Below are 19,224 nucleotides of genomic sequence, written 5' to 3' on the forward strand. Positions count from 1 at the left end.
AATAATGCTCGAGCAATCATGACCCAGGTTACCAATCACAGGGAGTCTTTTCTACTTCAGTTTGTTCCATCATGTTGAATCTTAATTTGCCCTTCATACTAGTGACCACAAACATGGAGTTAAGCAGACAGCTGTTTTTAACTGGCTGTGTTTAATAAGTTATGAATTATTGTCCCTGTCGGTGTTGCCAGTCTATTTGATATTCTGTTTGTTTGAGTCCACCAGTAATTTACATACAGTATCTTCCTGTTTACACAGTGCCATGGTGATATACATTATTTATTTGTATATAATGTGATGTTGCCATCGCATTACACAACTGCAAAAACCGTTTCTTAGTTGTCAGACGCTATTATGATGCTGGTACTGTATATTTTAATTGAATGTCAATAATTACACAGATTAATAATAGACTACTTTTAGTGCTAACTTGTTTTTATTGCCTTCTGTCAAATAATGAATACTTACAGCATATTTTACAGAAACCCTCTTTGACATGACATCACAGAGGAGAATTTCATGGCATGGCAGGCAATGTGTGGTTTAACTAAACTGACGGGGTTTAATCAACAGTATGAAAGTTTAAAATTCAACTACTACACACCTTATTCTGTACACTCTGTTAGAGTGAAATATTCGTTCACATCCATGGTTATTTTCAATAACAAGTCAGTCCTAAATTAAACTGTCATGAAAATGATTTACATCACATTTCAGATCATATCAGGTAAATTCAGGCACAAGAAAAAAAGATTAAAACAGCGAATTTCAAAAGTAAGTGCAATGCATGTAATCACAAATTACAGTATTTAGGGGGGATTGACAAAAATATTTTAAGAGCACCACTTTGACAGGTTATCTCGTGATTGCTCACAATACTGTGATAAAATTTTTTTACCAGAGTTCTGTTGTCTATTCTTCTCTCTGCTTCATGTGTGGCTGTGAGTAAGAAATACTCCATTTTGTGTAAAAATAATAATAAATGAAACAGAAACCATTTAAAATGGGGAACACATGGGATATTACATTTGGCAGGGATTTAAAAATAACATATTGAAAAAGACCATTAAATGCATCGAAACCTGTCAAAGTACATTTTCAAAGCGGCATAGCTTATATAACAATTATTCTCTTTACATTTTTCTCATGCAAAGAAAAGCACAACACATAAATTTTTCAACAGTTTTAAAAGTCAATAACACAAAAATACAATGTTTTCAAAAAAATAAATTTTCAGATAATTAAATGTACTGTATGTAAAGACATCTATGAAGTACTGGATAAGAGTAAGATGCTGCTTGAAATACAATAAGTCAGTATCAACAGTAATAACAGTAATAATAACATAAAACTATAAGAAAGTCTAAAGGAGTGGCAAGTCTTTCTAAAATCAAAATCATTGAACTTTGTGTGTCTTGTAGGACCGAGGCATTTTACACAAGAACAGGGAAAAAAAGTACAAATGTACAGGGCAGACTGTGTGTACAGTGGCAGAGGGAAATCATCATCAAATCCTCTATCACAACATAAAATTAAATCCAAACACAGTAATCTACGAAAGAAAGAAACTTGAAAAATCTCTTCACATAGGCGATGCTACATCCATGTCCAAAGTGAGTGATTCTGTGGAGGAAAATCCAAATCCAAACATTAATATTAGCTCAGGTTCTGCGGTGTACGCTTGTGTTCTTGTACTTGTATCTTTGAGAGGACCAAATTTGAGGAAGTACAAATACGTACGTATGGGTAGTATGTTTGAAATGGACTCACCCAAATGTCCTGGATTAGCTTCTGCTTCGTTGTGCATCAGGGAATCAAGGGTGCGAGGTGACATTGGGAACAGGTCACTGGTGTTTCCAGAGTTTGTTCTGTAAAAAAACAAAAAACACAATATGTTAAAAAAAAAAAAAAAAGTATACTTACTCATTACAAACTGAAATAAACACACACACCACACACACATCACACACACATTCCTGTCTGCGTCAGAAGAAGTACTTTTACTTTCAATGTCACTACTGTGACAACATCTTTGTCATCCCACTTGACCACAACTGATATCTTAACAGTCACCTATTAACTTGTTTACATCAGTGTTTGTCTTCATCAAACCGACCGCACATCTACCACAAGTAAAAACAAAAGGACTGCTGCATTGTTTAATACACACATCAGAGGTTAATGAGTAAAAAAGAAAATGATGACAAAAAATGTCTGGGAAACAAGAGTGTGACCTGAACCAAATGAAAAACTGATGAATGGCAGGCAGATGCTCTAGTATTAGAACGAGGAAAAGTGCCTGTGAGTTAGAAACAAAAACAGGAATTACGTAGGTGGGGGAACTGAACTGCACCAATGTCCTTGAAAAACCCCCCACCCCATCAAACACACAGACAAAGTGACAAGATGCACACACAGCCCTACATGCCACCTCCCCCCGAGCGCCTACCCTGGGAATCCGTTCCCAAGCAGCTCACTGTCCGGCAAGTCCATGAACACGGAGGGACACCTACGGAGACAGGTCAGGATCTCACTGAGCAAACCTCACAACGCACCAGCACGCCATTAAACCCACTACCAACCAAAGCACACATGGCTGACTGGCCTGTGCGTACACCCCTTATGATCTCAGTCGACCTCTCCCTATCAAACTCACCTGCAGCTGATCCTCCTCTTTCTCATTTATTATTGATTAGTCCAGATATCCAATACAAATACAGTTGAGGATGCCCTTCAGGTAATATATGGCATTAAGAAAAGCTACATGAACTCAGACTCCATACTTCATTTTAGTAACTCATCTATTCTTTACATTTCTAAATTAAATATTAGTTTTACAAACCTAATATTCTGCATACAGTCAGCGTTGAGGTTGCTGCTTTGTTGCTATATTGATTTTTATTGTCATATTGGACTTTTTCATATTAGCAGCAAAATGTTTTGTGTCTGATCACACATGAACAGCTCTAAATTTTGGTGTAACTTCAACTAAAAACACACCGTTTGGAGTTTAAATGCTTAAGCAACATTTGGTGGTAGCGAGAGCCGCAACAATACACAACCTCCTTGTTATATAGATTAAGAGTAGATGTATCATCTTGAGTAGGTTGGTTTTTCCGGCTGGATGCTGAGAATAGATGATGAGACATGAACTGCAGTCTGTCTAAATTGACTACAGATTTATCTTGGTAAACAATACTTAGTCTGAAGAGGCTCATGGGTCCTAAGACAACAATAATAACTCACTGTCAGACTGAAATCGGCTTTGTTCTCCTTTTTTTGACTATTTGGCAACACTTGTCTCACACCAAAAAAAAAACTTAAAAAGGAAGTATAGATTTTGAGAACAGAGAGAATCTTCTGTCTTAATAAAAGACAACATCCCAGTGAGTCATAAAAGCTAACATAAGTCAATGTCTGGCGATGGTGGCAAGAGATCTCCATGTATATATTGATAACTGAAAGATCAGGAAATAATAGATACTTACGGGGTAACGCAGATGAACTTTGTCTTTAAGTATGGCTGAATAGCTGTTGAGGGGAGAAAAAAAAAAGTTTTATCAAAAAAAAAATGCTGACAATAAAGACTCTATTGTTCTGTTAATCTGCATCTATACCAGGAACAAGTGACTTACTGCTCGTAGAGTCTCCTCCCATCTCAGGTTCAGGAGCTGCTTCTGGTCTGCAGTATTTTCCAAAAGCTTCCTCTTTGGGGATCTCGGGGTAGAGGTAGACGAGCGGTGAAACCAGGATATTGGTGGCATCCATAATCTTGTAGCCCATGATGATGTCGGCAAAAGACATACTATTGAGCTGCTGCTTGGTGTAAGGCTCCACTGACTGGATCTGGGTCTTTCCTATAAACACCACAAGGTAGCTCAGTGTCAAAAAAAGAAAATAGATCCTGAAAATTGTTATCAGATACTAAAAAGGAGACCCTTAAATACATACCACTTATGTCTTTCTCTACCCATGTAAATGTAATGCCTCCTTCCTTGCTGCTCTCACTGAAGCGCAGCAGAAAAGTGCCGGGAGGTTTTGGACTAAGAATGGCCCTCTCCCTCTCCTTACTGATAAAGCCCATGATATACCTGAAGAGAGGAAAGGAAAGTCAGATAAATACATTTGAAATGTTTAAGTCAGGATTACCTAGCTTCTAGTTTTATATCCACTCTTGACCAGACCGTTCCAGTGACCGCTCAAATACTTGACTGTAAACAAAGGGTGGCGTCTCACCCTTCGTTCCACAATGCCAGGATATACTTCTTCACCAGGTCAATAATGTTGTCCAGCCACACCCAGAAGGAGAAACCTTTGCCAGCCATGTTTTCCTGGAAAGAGGAAGGAACAAATAAACTCACACCGAAGCAACAGAATGGCATAAGATGGGTTGAACCATATGTGGTTGGTACAATAGGTGACGTACTTTACAGAACTTGGCCCAGGTGATCTGACAGCCAGAGTAGTTGACACAAGGCCCTAGGTGGACAATTAAAGAATGATATCACACATTAGTATACGACACAATGGCTGGTTAAAAGCTTTTGGACACTTTAGAGGCATTTCATCTCACCTAGTAATTTCTCAGCCAGTGTGGTGAGCTGTTCAATGGTCAGGCCTCTCTTGGTGGTGGAGGAGAACTGCCAGCTTAGCACCTCAGCCACTTGGTCCCACGTCCCCACTGGTGGCTTGGTGAAGAAGTTCACATTCTGTACAAAGACAGACAGACACCCAACATATTTTAAAACATCTAATTTTTCCACAACAAACAGAACTACAATTGTAATGTGTAAAACATTCTCCCCATTGTGAGTGAAGTCAGCATAGTTCAGCCCCGTTCCACCAGAGGGTGCTGTCTCACCTTTGGGTGGTTAGTGAGCATGTTGTACCACAGGATGGAAGCCCAAGCATTGGGCATCTGGCAGATGTTTGAAATGACTACCACAGGCAGTGAATGAGTCTGTGAAAACAGAGGGGAAATTAGTAACAATATGGTTTATTGTATCTTCTTCTCTTAAAAAGTGTTTGTTATTCCTTGCCGACATTTACGCTTGTATATTGATGCAAAAATGTTCTGCTTCCTCTATGTCTGTCTATGTTTCAGTATGTTTTCTTGCAATATTACTTCATCCTCTCATTACTTCTGCTCTGTTCTTAACACAAGATATGTTGAAGTAAGGGTTGTCGTGTCTTCAGTTACCCATGCAGACATCACACCCGATCAGGATTTAAAGTATGACATAGTTAACTCACAAATGAATTGTATGATGTTAATATAATATTATAATAAAAATATGACCAGGCAGCAGAATAACCACTCTGTAGATATACACACCCCTGAAATAGAAAAGGTTAGCCAGTCAACAATAGGAATATTGCATCTTTTGACTATCAATGCAAGCTAACTTGTCTTTTAGCCTGCCCTCACAACAAGTAAATACCATAAATCTGAGGGAGGTCTTTGTTTTGCCATAAAGAGAAAAGTCATTCTGTCACAGACACCAGATGCTTCTCTGAGATTGACAGAGCTTGTTGTGTTTTGACTACAGGTCACACACTTGTGAATGGAACATAAGAGGTTTGAGGGACGCCCACGGAGGATTGGGGAAAGTTGTAAAAATCAAACTTGGTTTGTCTTTAAGTAACATCCTATTTAGAAGCAGGGGAGGTGACAGTCTCTGGAGGTGGAGGATTTTATTAATGACTAATTTGTCTGGTGACTTACGTCGTTACTTACACCTCCAAGTTCAAGACACAGAGACGTGGTACTGACCTCCAGATCGATCTTCAAGCCTTGGTGATAGACTTCTGTCTCAAAAGTGATAAGATGGAGCTCTTCTGTGACAATCAGAGAGGCCTAAACAGAGCAGATTATTCAAAAATCAAATTTCACACACTGATTATGTAAATCAGGGGTCAAGAAATCTTTCTTGAAGTAGTTAAACCAAAACCTATCATTCTTACACATATAATACAGCTATCGCCAACAAACAATTTGAGCAATGATTTACATTTACCGCCATTTACTATGACTATTCCACCAAGCAATAGAAATAGTACTTACATCACTATTGGTCCGGCCACCATTGCCACACCTCTGTTCTCTCAGGGTCTGTAACAAACAGGAAGTTAGTACTCCGTATCAGGCTTTTATCAGAGAACCTCATCACTGTCTAGCACTTAGTGTTTCAGCTCGATAACTCACCAAGTGTTTAAACTCTGCTGACAGGCTACCATTGTTTGACTCCTCCATATTCATAACTTTTGTGTTGGTGCCAAGGATGTTAAACTTTCGTGACCTAAGAAATTGAAGGCAGAAAGTGAGACGCTGTTCTAAAATAGTGTACAGTACATGCTCGGGCTTGAAAAAAAACTGAAGTTTACCCTCGAATTGCAGCGACATCCCCAGATTCCCTGAAAAATACACAGTTGAAATCAGTAAATCAGTATTTTCCTCTAAGGTTTTCAGTCAAACACATGTGATGACTTACTGTTTAACGTTAGAACAACAACAAAAAACTCACTTGTCAATGCAAACTTTAATTTTCAGCTGGTAATTGAGTTCAGGAAATTTCACCAGTAGCCTGGAAAAGTAAGAATAAAAATATTCTCTGTAAAAAACTAATTAGGATACACGATGATGTAACTCTTGCACCCTCCATCACAAAAAAGGTATGAAATTACACATGTTGTTTCTGTTCAGTTCAGTGTTAAAAGCCAGCATCTTACCTGACTTTGTTTGTGAACTGCACTCCTGTTTTGATGACCAGAGGTCTGTCTGGATGCATGGGCATACAAGGCTGTCTTTCAACCACAAAAGCACTAGAAGAAAGAGTGGATAGAGTGGATCGTATCTCAGAAAAGATTTCCAGCAACAATTATAATAAGGTGGTGAGAATCTTAGGTCAAAGGTTTCACTTACAAATGATTCAGAGCTTTCAATTGCATGTTACTATTTTCATTCAGTAAATGGAGTTGGCTCTGATGTCATCGCGTGACCAAAGCGTGAACTTTACATCAGAGTCAATTCCATTTACAGAATGAAGACCATGATATGCTGTTGAAAGCTTTGGATTATTAGTGCATGGAACTTTGAGATTACATTTCCTTCACCATTGATTGTTCCCAAAGGTCAAGAATGAACATCCATGCAGCTCATAATAACACTAGATTCATCCTATGCAGTACCTCTTCATGAGGTTTCTGAACAAGTCCACGATCTTCTCCTCAAGGGCAGGCCGGTGCTGGATGATGGGGTCTCCTTTGTAAGACACCTTCTGTTGAAGCTCCTCCAGCTTCTTGATCTGCTGACGAATCTGGAGCTGGGACTCAGCCAAGGATGTGATCCTGTATAGAAAATAATATCCAGTTCCAGTCAAACATTGTACAAGATAAATCATGCTTATAGTTGACCAAAAGAGACCGAGTGCAGAGTCAGTGCAAGAGCCAAAATATTCTATTTTTGGAATAAAAAACAACCATGAATACTTTGCTGGACACTTTAATCATAATCACACTTTTTATTATGACTCTTGTTGATTTTAGGACGAAAACTTTCCTGCGCTTTTTACAGTTTGTAGCAACATCTTGACCATATGTGGTCAACAGATATTATTGAATAAACTGTGTAATAAACTTAAAATTCCCTTGTTACCATGTTTCCAGCCGGTCCAGGCAGATGTTAGGCGGACCTCCAATACAGGCGATTTGTTGTCTTCGCTTCCAGTCTGCCAGTTCTTCATCTGTCAGGTTCTTCTGTACATAATCCATGGCAGTCAGCAAGCCTCCCATCTCTGTCACAATTTGCTACAAGACAACCAGCAAAGCATACATTAAGTAGAAGTAAATATGATCGACATGCCTGGTATTTTTACTTCTGCACACTGTGCTATTGTTTTTATCGAAGTTTAAAAATTATTATCCGTAAATCCCTCTGCCGTTGCAAAGATGATAGTCAGGTGTAGACACCCACCCTCCTGAGCTGATCCAGGGCGCTGAGCATCTGCTCCAGCTGAGCCATCTTCTGTCTGGTAGCAGCTGCTTGACTATTCCCATTTAGGTCCTGGGACAACTCTGGAAAGAGAGTGGCCATGTCATAGGTTAGCTAACAAATTAGATGCATTTAATATATACCAGAAGGTTGATTTAAAAAAAAAATCATAAATGTTTATCTGAGACTGAGTTAAAAATGTTCCCAACATCAATATTACTGCTAAAGCTAAAAAAAAAAAAGTTAATTAAAATATACCTCCTTGGCTTTTCAATGTCTTGTAATTGAAATCAAAGTCATCTTGCAAGTTCTCAAGCATTTTCATCTTCTGTTCCATATCCTGTAGAAAAGCAGATGATAATATGTCAAGATGGACAACTTACATCAAGGTACGGTAGTGTTCATTATCCTTGGTGCCGCACATTCAAATACTAAATTAAGACTAACCTGCACTCGCTTCCTGATGTCTTGAAGATTGTGCTCCAGGATCTGCTGTTTCTCTGTCACCACAGTGCCAGTGGGATGGGCTGCCTGGCCATCCTGATAAAGAACAAAAGATACAGTATACTAAGATTAAGAGCCATTGTACTAACACATACCTGTTAATGACCTGATTACCGATTGATATGTGTATATGATTTGCTTTAAAAAGGTGTACTACATCACAATTCATAAACTGAAACTCTTTAAAATTTAATGTAAAGCCTGGAACTAGATTGTTATAGCATTCTGTACCTGTGCAGCAGAGGTGGCAGTCTGCAGCAGCCTTTGTTCCTCCCACAAGCAGCGGGCAACAATGCGGGCAATATCCATCGGTTTCTCCAAGTACTTGCTCTGAAGATGCTGTTTGATCCTGCGCAGGTTATGCTGGTAGAGTACATTGTTCTCCTGTAGGAAACGGCTATACTGCTGGTCTATCTCTCCCAAGAGGTTGTGGAAAACCAGTGTGGCGTGAGATTCCTTATTGGCAGCGTAAGCCCTTGTAAAGGAAAGGATAAAGTAATCAGGTTATGATGATTTATATTTCCTTTTAAGAGTCGGTAAAAGCTCAACTCTCGGCACTTCACATCCAGTGACATTCAAAAAAATTCTGTACCCTGCATGAGAGAGACTACTCGGGGGTAAAAAGCATTTTGCTGGATGCCAAATGTTGTTGCTATCTGCAATAAATTAATCACTTGTTACTTGGCCTATGGCCTCACTGAGGCAACAAATTTCAGTCACACATTTTGGGCATTTTGTGAGATAGATAAATAACTAACTAACTGACTGGACATTTGCAAACATAACCTCTTTAGTTTATTTTTTTAATTTGGCCTTTTACAAAAAAGAAAAAACACTCAACACAGCATTGTTCAGGTGCAGTGTGATACAAGATATGCATGAGATCCCTGTAATGGTATCATGAGGGAAGAAGAAAGCATAATAAGGAAGGTAGGGACGATGTGCTAAAACACAATAGCTTTCTGCAAAGTAAATTATTAGCAAGTCATGGTGAGTGGCTCACTGCCAGCCTGAAGGGAATGGAGGATAAAAGCAATGTAATGGTTTATGTTAGAAAACAGGAGCAACAATTGTGCTTTCAGAACAGAGCCTAGGAATTTAATTATTTCTCACCAGTCCTGGCTCTCAATCCAGGGGGCAAGGAACTGTCGTAGCTCCATGGGGAAGCTGTCACTGTACAGATGGTAGAGTTGCTCCAGATACCTGGTCTCCAGCTGCTGTAACTGGTTCCACTGGGCCATCCTGACATACACCTCCTAAAACCTACGTAAAAAAGTGAAAAGCACAGACTGATAATGAGCAACAACACTGTAACACTGCCTAAACAGAGTAACTTTCACACTCACAAAAGGGAAATGGCTAAATGTTAGATTTTTTCTCTGAAAATGATGACAGGCTCTTATGAGGCTTCCTATTAAGCAGAGTTACTTCCTGTTCAGCGGAACACTACGCCTCCCACAAGAGATATAGACGACATAAACAGCTGTCAACTCTCTAAGCGAGCAGGAGTTAAAGATCTTTGGTTGAGGTCTTGCCCTATATTTGTTTGATTGAAACGATGACTAACACGATTCCTTTTCTTTGTTCTTGAAAAGATATTGGTAGGTATGGATTTGAAACAAGAGAAACATATTCCCCCCAAACATACTTTAAGACTCGGTTGTTATCATTTTCTGAGGAGCCAAATCCAACTTGTCCAATATACTCCTATTAATCCTCACTCAGCTGCTTGCATGGAACACTGTTATCCATCAGATCCACATGGCAGATTCTGTTAGTCCTCTCATCTTACCAATACCAGACTACGCTGTCCCCCAGAGGGCTCTTGACTGTACACTAACAATAACCAGACACTCTTGACAATCCAGCAGAATGCTTCACCTTCAGCATCCATTTTAAAAAGACTGACCAAGTAAATAATTTCGACTGAAGCCTGTATTTAAGCCTCTTGCATAACATTTTAATAGTGTTGCATTATCAACCAAAGTCTGACGTAGTTAGTTGTACAGTGACATGATATTACACAATACTGTGCTGTGCAGTAAACAGTGAAGAATTTAGATGCAAGAAGAGACATTTATCAAAGCTCCGATCCTTGGTAAATGATGATTCAAACACTTTCTCAACAAGAAACTAGACTTTGCTTTCTGTTTCTAAGAGCGAATATATTGTTCTTTCTAACACAAAGCACAAATATCAAATATACTGCTGTTTCCACACACTTTTCAAAATGTTAAGACCTAAATTTGCATTCTACATCTGTCCATGTTTCTGCATCACTCACATTGTACTCATTACCACTCATACCTCCTTATTGATTAGTTTACACTTGATGTTTTGTATATCCCCATAAATTAAGAGAATCCTATTAGAGCTATCCGCTATTAGATACTCCTCTCACTATAATGTAATTCAATACAACACCACCACTAACCACAGCCTTGATAACTATCATAAAGTTAATCAAGTCTTATTCACCACAATGTCAACAAAACTGAAAAAGCTTTACAAAAATAGCATTTATTGTAAAGTTTTAGTCTGCTTTCCATCACAGCTGACATTCTGAAAATGTATACGTTTAAAAAGCACATGTGTAACTTATAACTTTAATGATGATTTCACTAATTTAGGTGGGCCAGTAAACAATCCCAGCAAACCAGTATGCGTTATCCCAGGGCCCTGTGACAATCACAAGTACCATGTCGATTAATGTCATTAGTGGCATCTGTTGCATTAGCGGCAACTTTAAATGTCCACTGTGAGAACAGTCTATTGTAGTAGACTGTACAAGATTGTAAAGGTGTACCCCATCAACTGGTAACTCAGTATAAGGTCCCATCTCATCTATTAATTGATTTAGGGTAATCTGAAACATCGATATGTCTGCTAAGTTTCATCTGAATCATGTCAGTATCCAGAAGCAAACCAGAACAATTCGGTTAAAACAATTATTCTCAGGGACATCGCAAGGCACATAACTCAAACGTGACAGTTTTCATATGACAAACCTTCCTCTTTCACTGACTTGTGAAAAAGGTGCGTCTGCATGGTGTGTATTTCTGGGCATGTGAAAACCCTAAGAGAATAACACTAAATAGCAGCTGAGTCATCACCGAAACTGTGAGAACACATTTCATTTATTCATCATCTGAATAAGGGTCTTCTACTTTCTATTGCAGGTAAATTTTGGATTTCTGTTTCGCTTACTAAAACTTAGAAGAGCATCCATATTTAGAGCCAATGCCTCAACTTGGTATTCATTTTCCTTTCTCAGGTAAACTAAGAACCCAGTCCAGAAAAGGAAAATGAAGGCCAAAAGGTTCATTAAGTTCAATTTTCAAACCTCATTAGTTTGTAATTTCATACAATCCCCAATCCAATAAATTCAATCCAATAGGCTCACCACCTGTGTCAAATGGCTGGACTGCTCCGACATATGGCACAGAGCTTCTGTGAGAATTATGCATGATTATCAAGGACTTGAGTGTGCAAAGTCACAGAAATGTATTTTAAATCATGTTTGGCATTGAGTTGAACTATCTAACAAGTTCATTTAGATGGTAAGCTCATGCATTCATGGGATCCACAAAGTCTAAACCAAATTGGCTGATGGTCAAAGAACTTTTCAAATTTTGTCTGAGTCACACACACATTATAAATTGATAGCCTTGAGAGCCCCTTGGAAGATGCTCAGATTTCACAAATATTGATCAAAGTGCATTTGCCTAAACAGGACATCTTTTACATCATCGTCTGCAAGCAGTCCTTGTCAATATAATTAAATATGCCAGACCAGCCAGACGTGTGCTGTTTGCCCAGTTTCCAAAGCTCGGCAGGCATGCGGCTCTAAAAGAAGAGCACAATGTGATTCCTTAAATCATGTAACCAGGAAGTTCTTCCTTAGACTAACAAAGAAAGCAGTAGTCCTACCAAGTTTCATTTTTATAGTTCCTGTTAACACAGATGATAAGAAAAAAAGTACCTGAGTGTATGTTGGTAAGCAAAGTAATATATGTATGTATCATGACAATCATGCTTTGAACGTGAATACAGTGATCACAGCCAATACTGTATCAGCCCATCTGATACACCATATAACTATTATTCCACAGCACGGTCCTGGTTGCATTTAAGATGTTTTTTTTTTTTTTTTAAATAACAAACTCTGCCATACATCTCAAAAATACAATTCTATGAAGGTTTGGACTGATCATCTCAAAAATATATTTCTTTTCTTTAATAATAATAATATCTATAATCTATTAAATTCGTGAAATTGGAGGTTTAAATCCCAGTGCCAGGTGTAATATATGTTGGCCTGCAGCTGGGATGGAGATGGGCGTGACAAATGAAGGCAAACACAAAACAATAACCTGGATTTCACTGCGTCCAAATAAATTATCCCAGTGAAAATTTGAGCTCCTGCTCAGGTCCTGTTTGTTCGACAGATTGAACGTTATTAAACTAAACAATTAAATCACAAGCGCAATATAAAAAAATAACTAACAAGATCGCTATCAATCCCATAGGATGAAGAAAAACTGAAAAGCGAGAGTTAAGCAGTAATATCACTTTAATAACTTATGTAACACCGTGGACACGGAATGCTTCCTCCATCATAAATAACTTACAGCCTAATGGCAATTCTGCAAACACACAGTTTACTAACGTTATGGACAATATAGCAAGGCATGCTTTAATACGCTCTGTTGTTATATGATAATTAAAACAACCTTCAATCTCAGTTCTAAGAAAAATGTTAAACAAATGCCAAAAGCAGAGGTCGCTGTAACTTAGTTGCTTACCTGTCTCGTTTTGAATCTCACTCCTTTGGAAAGTTTCTCCGTACAGTATTTTAACCCTCTCCAATACAAAACTGACAATAATAGTCACTAGCAACTTTGCTAAAAAAAACTGACACACAAAAGCGAAGGAAAATACACTAGAATAGGTCGTAGGTTTGTATCTTGTCACACGGGGAACACTTCTTCGACGTATGTGCAAACCTTGTCACCCTACCCATCCCCTACATTGCAGTTTTTTCAGCCAGACAAACCCCATGAGCTACTTTACTGACACCTCTAACAGCCAATACTAGTCGGTATTCATACTACAGCCAATCATAAAGCAGCATATTAGCAGAGAAGGCGGGACTTCACGGCGAGGTTGGTTGAGAACGTCGTGTTTACTGCTGTCGCAACCGCGCTGTTCCTCGCTGTAAACCCTCCCCGCGGAAAGTCCGCAGAGAAGGCCCGTGAGCCCGTTAGCTGCGGAGGGCGGGGGTGCACTTCGACGGAACAGCCAGCCTGGAAGTCATCTGAGTTACTGGCAGTGCTGACGTCATCAAGAGTTTAATAACACCAGGGCTGTTCATTATTGAACTCTCTCCTGATCATAATTCAGTAGTGGTGGATGAATGTTTTTACCTTAGCTTAATGGAATACACTTTATTACAAGTAAAAGTGCTGCATTCAAAATGCTAAGTGAAGGTAGTAATACTGATATTAACAGGTATTGGCAGTTAAATGTACTTACTTAAAAGAATCAAAAGTAAAAGTACTCAATGTGCAAAATGGTTCCATTTAGAGTGTTATATAGATAGATAGATAGATAGATAAATAGATAGATAGATAGATAGATAGCCATATTATTATTATTATTGAAATGTTAATACTGATTCATTGACATGTACATGTCCAGGTAGATATTTCATGAAATATTTTGTGTATAAAATATGGATCTGAAAAGTAACTATTGCTGTGAAATAAATGTAGCGAAGAAAAAAGGTACACTATTTCCCTGTAGAGGAGTGGTGCTACAAAGTAGCATAAAATTGAAATACTTAAACTACACCTAAAAATGATACTTTACTATATTATGTACTATGCTATACAGTAAATGTACTTACTTACATTCCACCACTGTAATTCAGTGCCTGATCTACCTAAGCTACGTCTCACAGCTGGCACACAACCAAGTATATAAAAGGTTCATAAAATTAAACAAAATTAAAATAATAGGCAGTATATATATTAATCAGCAAGCTTTTATTTATATTGAAGTGGTTAGGCAAAATATGCCTTTTAAACACAACAGAAAATACAAGTTTCATTATTTGAGTATGAATCATAAACACCAAGAGCAATTATGTGTCACATCTTGTGTTGCAGAAGTGTGACTAATCTTTCTTTTTTATTTATTCTTTTGATAAGAATGTCTCTACATAAACTTTGCATGAACTACCTTATGCTTATAGCAGGCTGGGTCAGTTTTTTATAAACCAATAGCTTAAAACAGGGCAAAATGTACATGATGGCAAAAACACACACACACACATACACACACACACACAAAGGGACCAATATCTTACAAGTGTTTCAATGTTTGGTGTGCAAGACAATGTAGATATTTTTTGTCTAAAATTCAATAAAAAAAAAAAAAACAACATTTCTGTTATAATTATATGTCTATGTGATGACACAAGTCTGCAGTGGATTTCTTAATATTAACTTGCAGTTTCACCAAAATATCAGTGTGGGTATATGATATGCACACACTGTAGACCTCACAAACACACACACACATACACACACTTTTTTTCTCAATCCCCACTGTTCTCTACCCTGCTCTGTGCTCAGAGGGAGCACTCTCCTTAATTGCATTCCCCAGCCCATTGATTATCTTAATGGTTTTCCATGCTACACACTGGGCTTCTGCATGCCTAAACCACATCAAGGTCACATACAGTCTCTAGGGAGGAAAATGGACGCCGTATGCTCACCTTCTTCCTGTCCTGAGCTCTGTGTGCTTCCCTTACATGTATGAAAATTGGCAATGATTGAACATTGCCTTTGTCAGTTAGACTCAGACTGATTGCTATCCAATCATCCTCTAATCCTCTATGATCGTCTTCTCTAACTTCCAATGATAAAAACATTTTATGAAATCATGGTGAGGCAGCTTTTTATCATCAGTGTGGACATTCCTCCTATAATTCAGAGGAAGTACACAAGATTGCACCCGGTCTCTGTAAAAACGTTTGTGGACTGGATCATGCTGTTCTGGTGTTCTGACATTTAGTAAAGTGCCACACCATTCATAGTACCTGGCAGTCTGCTGTCTTTCTCCAGCTGCATTTAGGATGACATTTGCATCTCCACATGTTACACAGTCAGTCATTAAACTGTCATCTTGCTCTTCAGACCATCATTTTTCTGCCTGCAATTACCTTGGGGAAAATTTAATAGGGATGTGCAAATGTACTGTGATGAGCTGTGACCATGGTGACACAGTCATTTTTCTTCTCCTCTGTGCAGCGTTGCGATATGTGGAACTTGGCGAGTACAATGTGCCCAGATGCAAAAAGATATGAAAAGGTGAATATACATCAAAACATTACAGTAAATGATGATCAAACTGTGAGCATGCTAACAAGCATGCATTGTAAAGATACACCGCAGCAAAAGTTACTGTACATAAAAAATTTCATTGTTGTTAGATATGAGTTTTTCATTACATTATGGCTGAAATTTTGACCAATTAAGGACCCAGAATAGAAAGATATTTACTTTTGTCACTATCTTTTTATCAAAGCACTGTACTATAAAAAAAAATGTACATACAGGATATTGACTTTCTTCCTATTCTTCAAAAATCATTATTTTAAATGATTGGCACAAGTTGACAACAGTAACTTCAGTCGATTACTGTGGTGTAATCTTTAAGTGTTTAAATACCATTGAATTTGACAATATTTTAATACTCCTTTCATTTCTTGATATAATTTATAATTTAACAGACATTAACAGCTATTTTCAGTCATTTACATTTCAGTCTTTGACATGTGAGAGACATTACATCGTAACATTTGGCAGAAGTGCTGAGTAATTGGTAGTAAATAAGCTTTATGTCCTAATTCTTTGTGCCAACAGGGGTAATGTTTTTGTAAACATCGAGTCATGGAAACGTCTGGCCAATGTCCTCTGTTCCTCATCATTTCTTCGGAAGGCCTAAACGTCATTACGTCTTCATTTCTTTTAGTTTCACATGTGCACATTACAACACTGAAACCATCCATTACAACATAAATCTTGCCAACAACTTCCTTTTACCATACTTATTAATGTGCATATCATACATGGCAGATATTATTTTATACATTACATCTCAATAGCAAAGACTATTTATACCTTTTTTTTTGTTCTTATAGCCACTCAATTTATCAAACCAATAACAAACAGCAAATATCCTAGACCTGCATGTCTAGCCAGCCATGAGTAAAGAAGCAGGCTGCAGCGTGTTTCAAAAGCGAGCTTTGTTTTTGTTTTGTTTTTGTTATTTGTATGCTAAAGAGGATCAAATATGAAAGGCATCCCTTTTGGATACAATAAAAAGAGAACTGAAAACAAATTGTGATCACGTCTAGAAAGTCCCCACGACTAATATTGTGTCCTTGTGATTAAACTCATTCATCAACACTCCATTTCCCTCTTCATTCTTCTCTTCTCTTCTTTCACAGCCCTGCAGAGCTGGGACACTCTATTCGCTTTGGGCCTTCTTTAGGTGGTCTGCGTCCACCGTGACCAGCTGAGAGTCCTCAGTCACCTCCAACAGAGCCTCCATCTCTGGGCTGTCTACATGCACCAGCTCCGCTTCCTCCAGCTCCACATGCACACCCAGCCCGTTCTCCTCTCCCCCTGGCTGGCCCTCAGCCTCTGACACTTCCTCCATCTCTGTGGTATGGATCACCTCCTCCTCCTCCCCTTCTCGGATCTTCTTAACATGGAAGGTGAAGGGGGGTACGCGGTACACAGTGGTCTTGGAGCGAGCATACACCGTGTGGTCAGGGGTAAGGGACTTCTTCACCTTGTCTTTGGAGCTCTTCATCTTCGCCCTGCGTTCCGTGTTGGGGGTCATGCGGGTCCCGAGCTTGCCAATCTTCTTCTCCAGGTTGTGCTTAGTTTTCTCCAAGTTGTCACGGGTTCTCTGTCTTGTCTTCTCCAGGTTCTCACGGGTTCTCTGCTTGGTCTTCTCCAAGTTCTCCTTGGTCTTCAGTTTGGTCTTCTCCATTTTCTCTTTGGAGAAGGCTTTCTTTATGTTGTCCACTTGCTGCTTGGTGGTGCGTTGGAAGCGCTTGGTACGAGACTCTTCAATAATCTCCTCGATCTCCACCTCCTCATCTGAATTGAGATTGACAGGATGTCCCTCATCTCCCTCAACTATCTGCTCAAGGCCTTCCACGGATCCACCTTCAGCTACCGTCTGTGCTGTCTTCTGTTTGGATGCCTTTGGGGCCTTCACTTGGTCCTGAGGAGCAAAATAAGGAAGAGGAGGAAAAACAAGAGACTAGTTAGCCTCAGCAGCATGATATTAATGGATCACAATATAGGCATTGAACAACATTTTCAATTTGACATTTACTACAATATTACAATATTAACAGAAATGTGATACACTTATTGTATTGTATGATTAATGTAAATTATGGAAATTCGTTTAGCATAGTCTTGAGAAATAAAACTGAAAATATATGCATGATACTTTACAGATTCAGTGCACACTACAGCTGACTGCTTGTAGCTGGTGTGGAGTGCCATCTAGTGGCGTCAATCATTTGAGAACAATCACATACCAACAAGTCCACACACAGTTATTTTATAAAAATATATGAACTGAGGCTGATATGTTTGAATGCATAGAATACATTTCCTAAATATTAATACAACTATGAGTCTTCAAAGAAAGCCTATAGTATCTGCGTTTAGACAGTCATACTGAAACTAAAGCCAACACGCTGTTACATCTAACCACAGGTGCATTTCCTGCCATTTTGCAATCATTTCTCTAAAAATGTGAATTCACACACTTTCGTTGTTGTGACTTAAGGGCCTTTCAACTCTAAGAGTAGACAAAGGAGACTTTCAGAGGACTTTACAGTTAAATGCTTGGGAAAATGTTTAAAAGATCTATAATTAATAATTCTGCTTTCACTTCACGGGAAATACTTGGTGGTTAGTACAGTTTCAATTTAACTTCAATGTAACAGAAGCACAGAACATTTGCACCTGTTCAAAACATATTCACATGTGTAAACCCACAAGTACAGACTCATACCCGTTCCTGGTGTTTTACTCTAGAACATGAAAAAAGCCTTCAATTTCACAGTGCACACATAGTAACTAAATGGTTTCCATGAAGAAAAGCAGCTTATTTACTCTGTAAATTATCTGTCTAATTATCTGTAATTATCTTTATTCTTTTTTTCTTCTGTAATGCTGACAGCTGCCAATCAATCAGCACTACGGCTTGATTCCATGTTGCTTGACACTGTTGGTATGGTACCAGATATCCACATAGGGAGACTCAGTACTGTGCTAGGAATGTTATCCCCCCCTCCGAACAGCATGTCTGTGACCCCCTAGAGGGATTAGTAGTCACATCATGCTGCACCTCTGTGCCACACCTCATTGCTTCTCTTTTGATTCACTCCTTGCACCATCACCATCCTCACTGGCTTTCTTGTTGTTGTTACATTGGAAAAATAATAATCTTTTAATAGAAATGTAAGACTAAGTCACCATGACCTTCCCACTGCAGAAGCCTGCCACATAATATGAACTAGAGTTTGACCAGTGTGGGATTTTTGAAGGCAAAAACTTATACTGGTATTTTTTAAGTATTTAATTTATTTATCCAAATTCATTCTTATCAGGGTGGAAATACCTCTAAAA

The 19,224-nt window shown here is 38.6% G+C and overlaps 2 protein-coding genes across 3 annotated transcripts in view; both read right to left on the bottom strand.

The window, feature by feature from the left end:
* Positions 1-414: 414 nt before the first annotated feature.
* stat3 (signal transducer and activator of transcription 3 (acute-phase response factor)) lies at positions 415-13,536 on the bottom strand. Of its 2 annotated transcripts, XM_067615539.1 has the most exons (24): positions 13,300-13,536; positions 9,608-9,757; positions 8,726-8,969; positions 8,438-8,530; positions 8,249-8,330; positions 7,973-8,073; positions 7,655-7,806; positions 7,189-7,347; positions 6,730-6,822; positions 6,525-6,584; positions 6,385-6,414; positions 6,206-6,299; positions 6,065-6,112; positions 5,774-5,857; positions 4,862-4,960; positions 4,574-4,709; positions 4,427-4,479; positions 4,237-4,331; positions 3,952-4,091; positions 3,636-3,857; positions 3,489-3,531; positions 2,450-2,509; positions 1,771-1,868; positions 415-1,623 (listed from the first exon to the last, which is right to left on the bottom strand). In XM_067615539.1, the coding sequence occupies exons 2-24, from the start codon at positions 9,733-9,735 to the stop codon at positions 1,583-1,585; spliced, it is 2,355 nt and encodes a 784-aa protein (XP_067471640.1). In that variant the 5' UTR covers positions 9,736-9,757; positions 13,300-13,536; the 3' UTR covers positions 415-1,582. The 2 variants fall into 2 exon arrangements, with proteins under 2 accessions (XP_067471640.1, XP_067471641.1); XM_067615540.1 differs by lacking the exon at positions 2,450-2,509.
* A 986-nt stretch (positions 13,537-14,522) lies between these two features.
* Positions 14,523-19,224, bottom strand: part of cavin1a (caveolae associated protein 1a) — an 18,542-nt gene continuing 13,840 nt past the window's right edge. Inside the window, exon 2 of the mRNA XM_067615446.1 lies at positions 14,523-17,800. Coding sequence (XP_067471547.1) covers positions 17,033-17,800 — 768 coding nt within the window. The 3' untranslated portion in view covers positions 14,523-17,032. The remainder of the gene's footprint in view (positions 17,801-19,224) is intronic.

This window comes from Thunnus thynnus, chromosome 17 (assembly GCF_963924715.1).
Source record: "Thunnus thynnus chromosome 17, fThuThy2.1, whole genome shotgun sequence".
Taxonomy (NCBI): domain Eukaryota; kingdom Metazoa; phylum Chordata; class Actinopteri; order Scombriformes; family Scombridae; genus Thunnus; species Thunnus thynnus.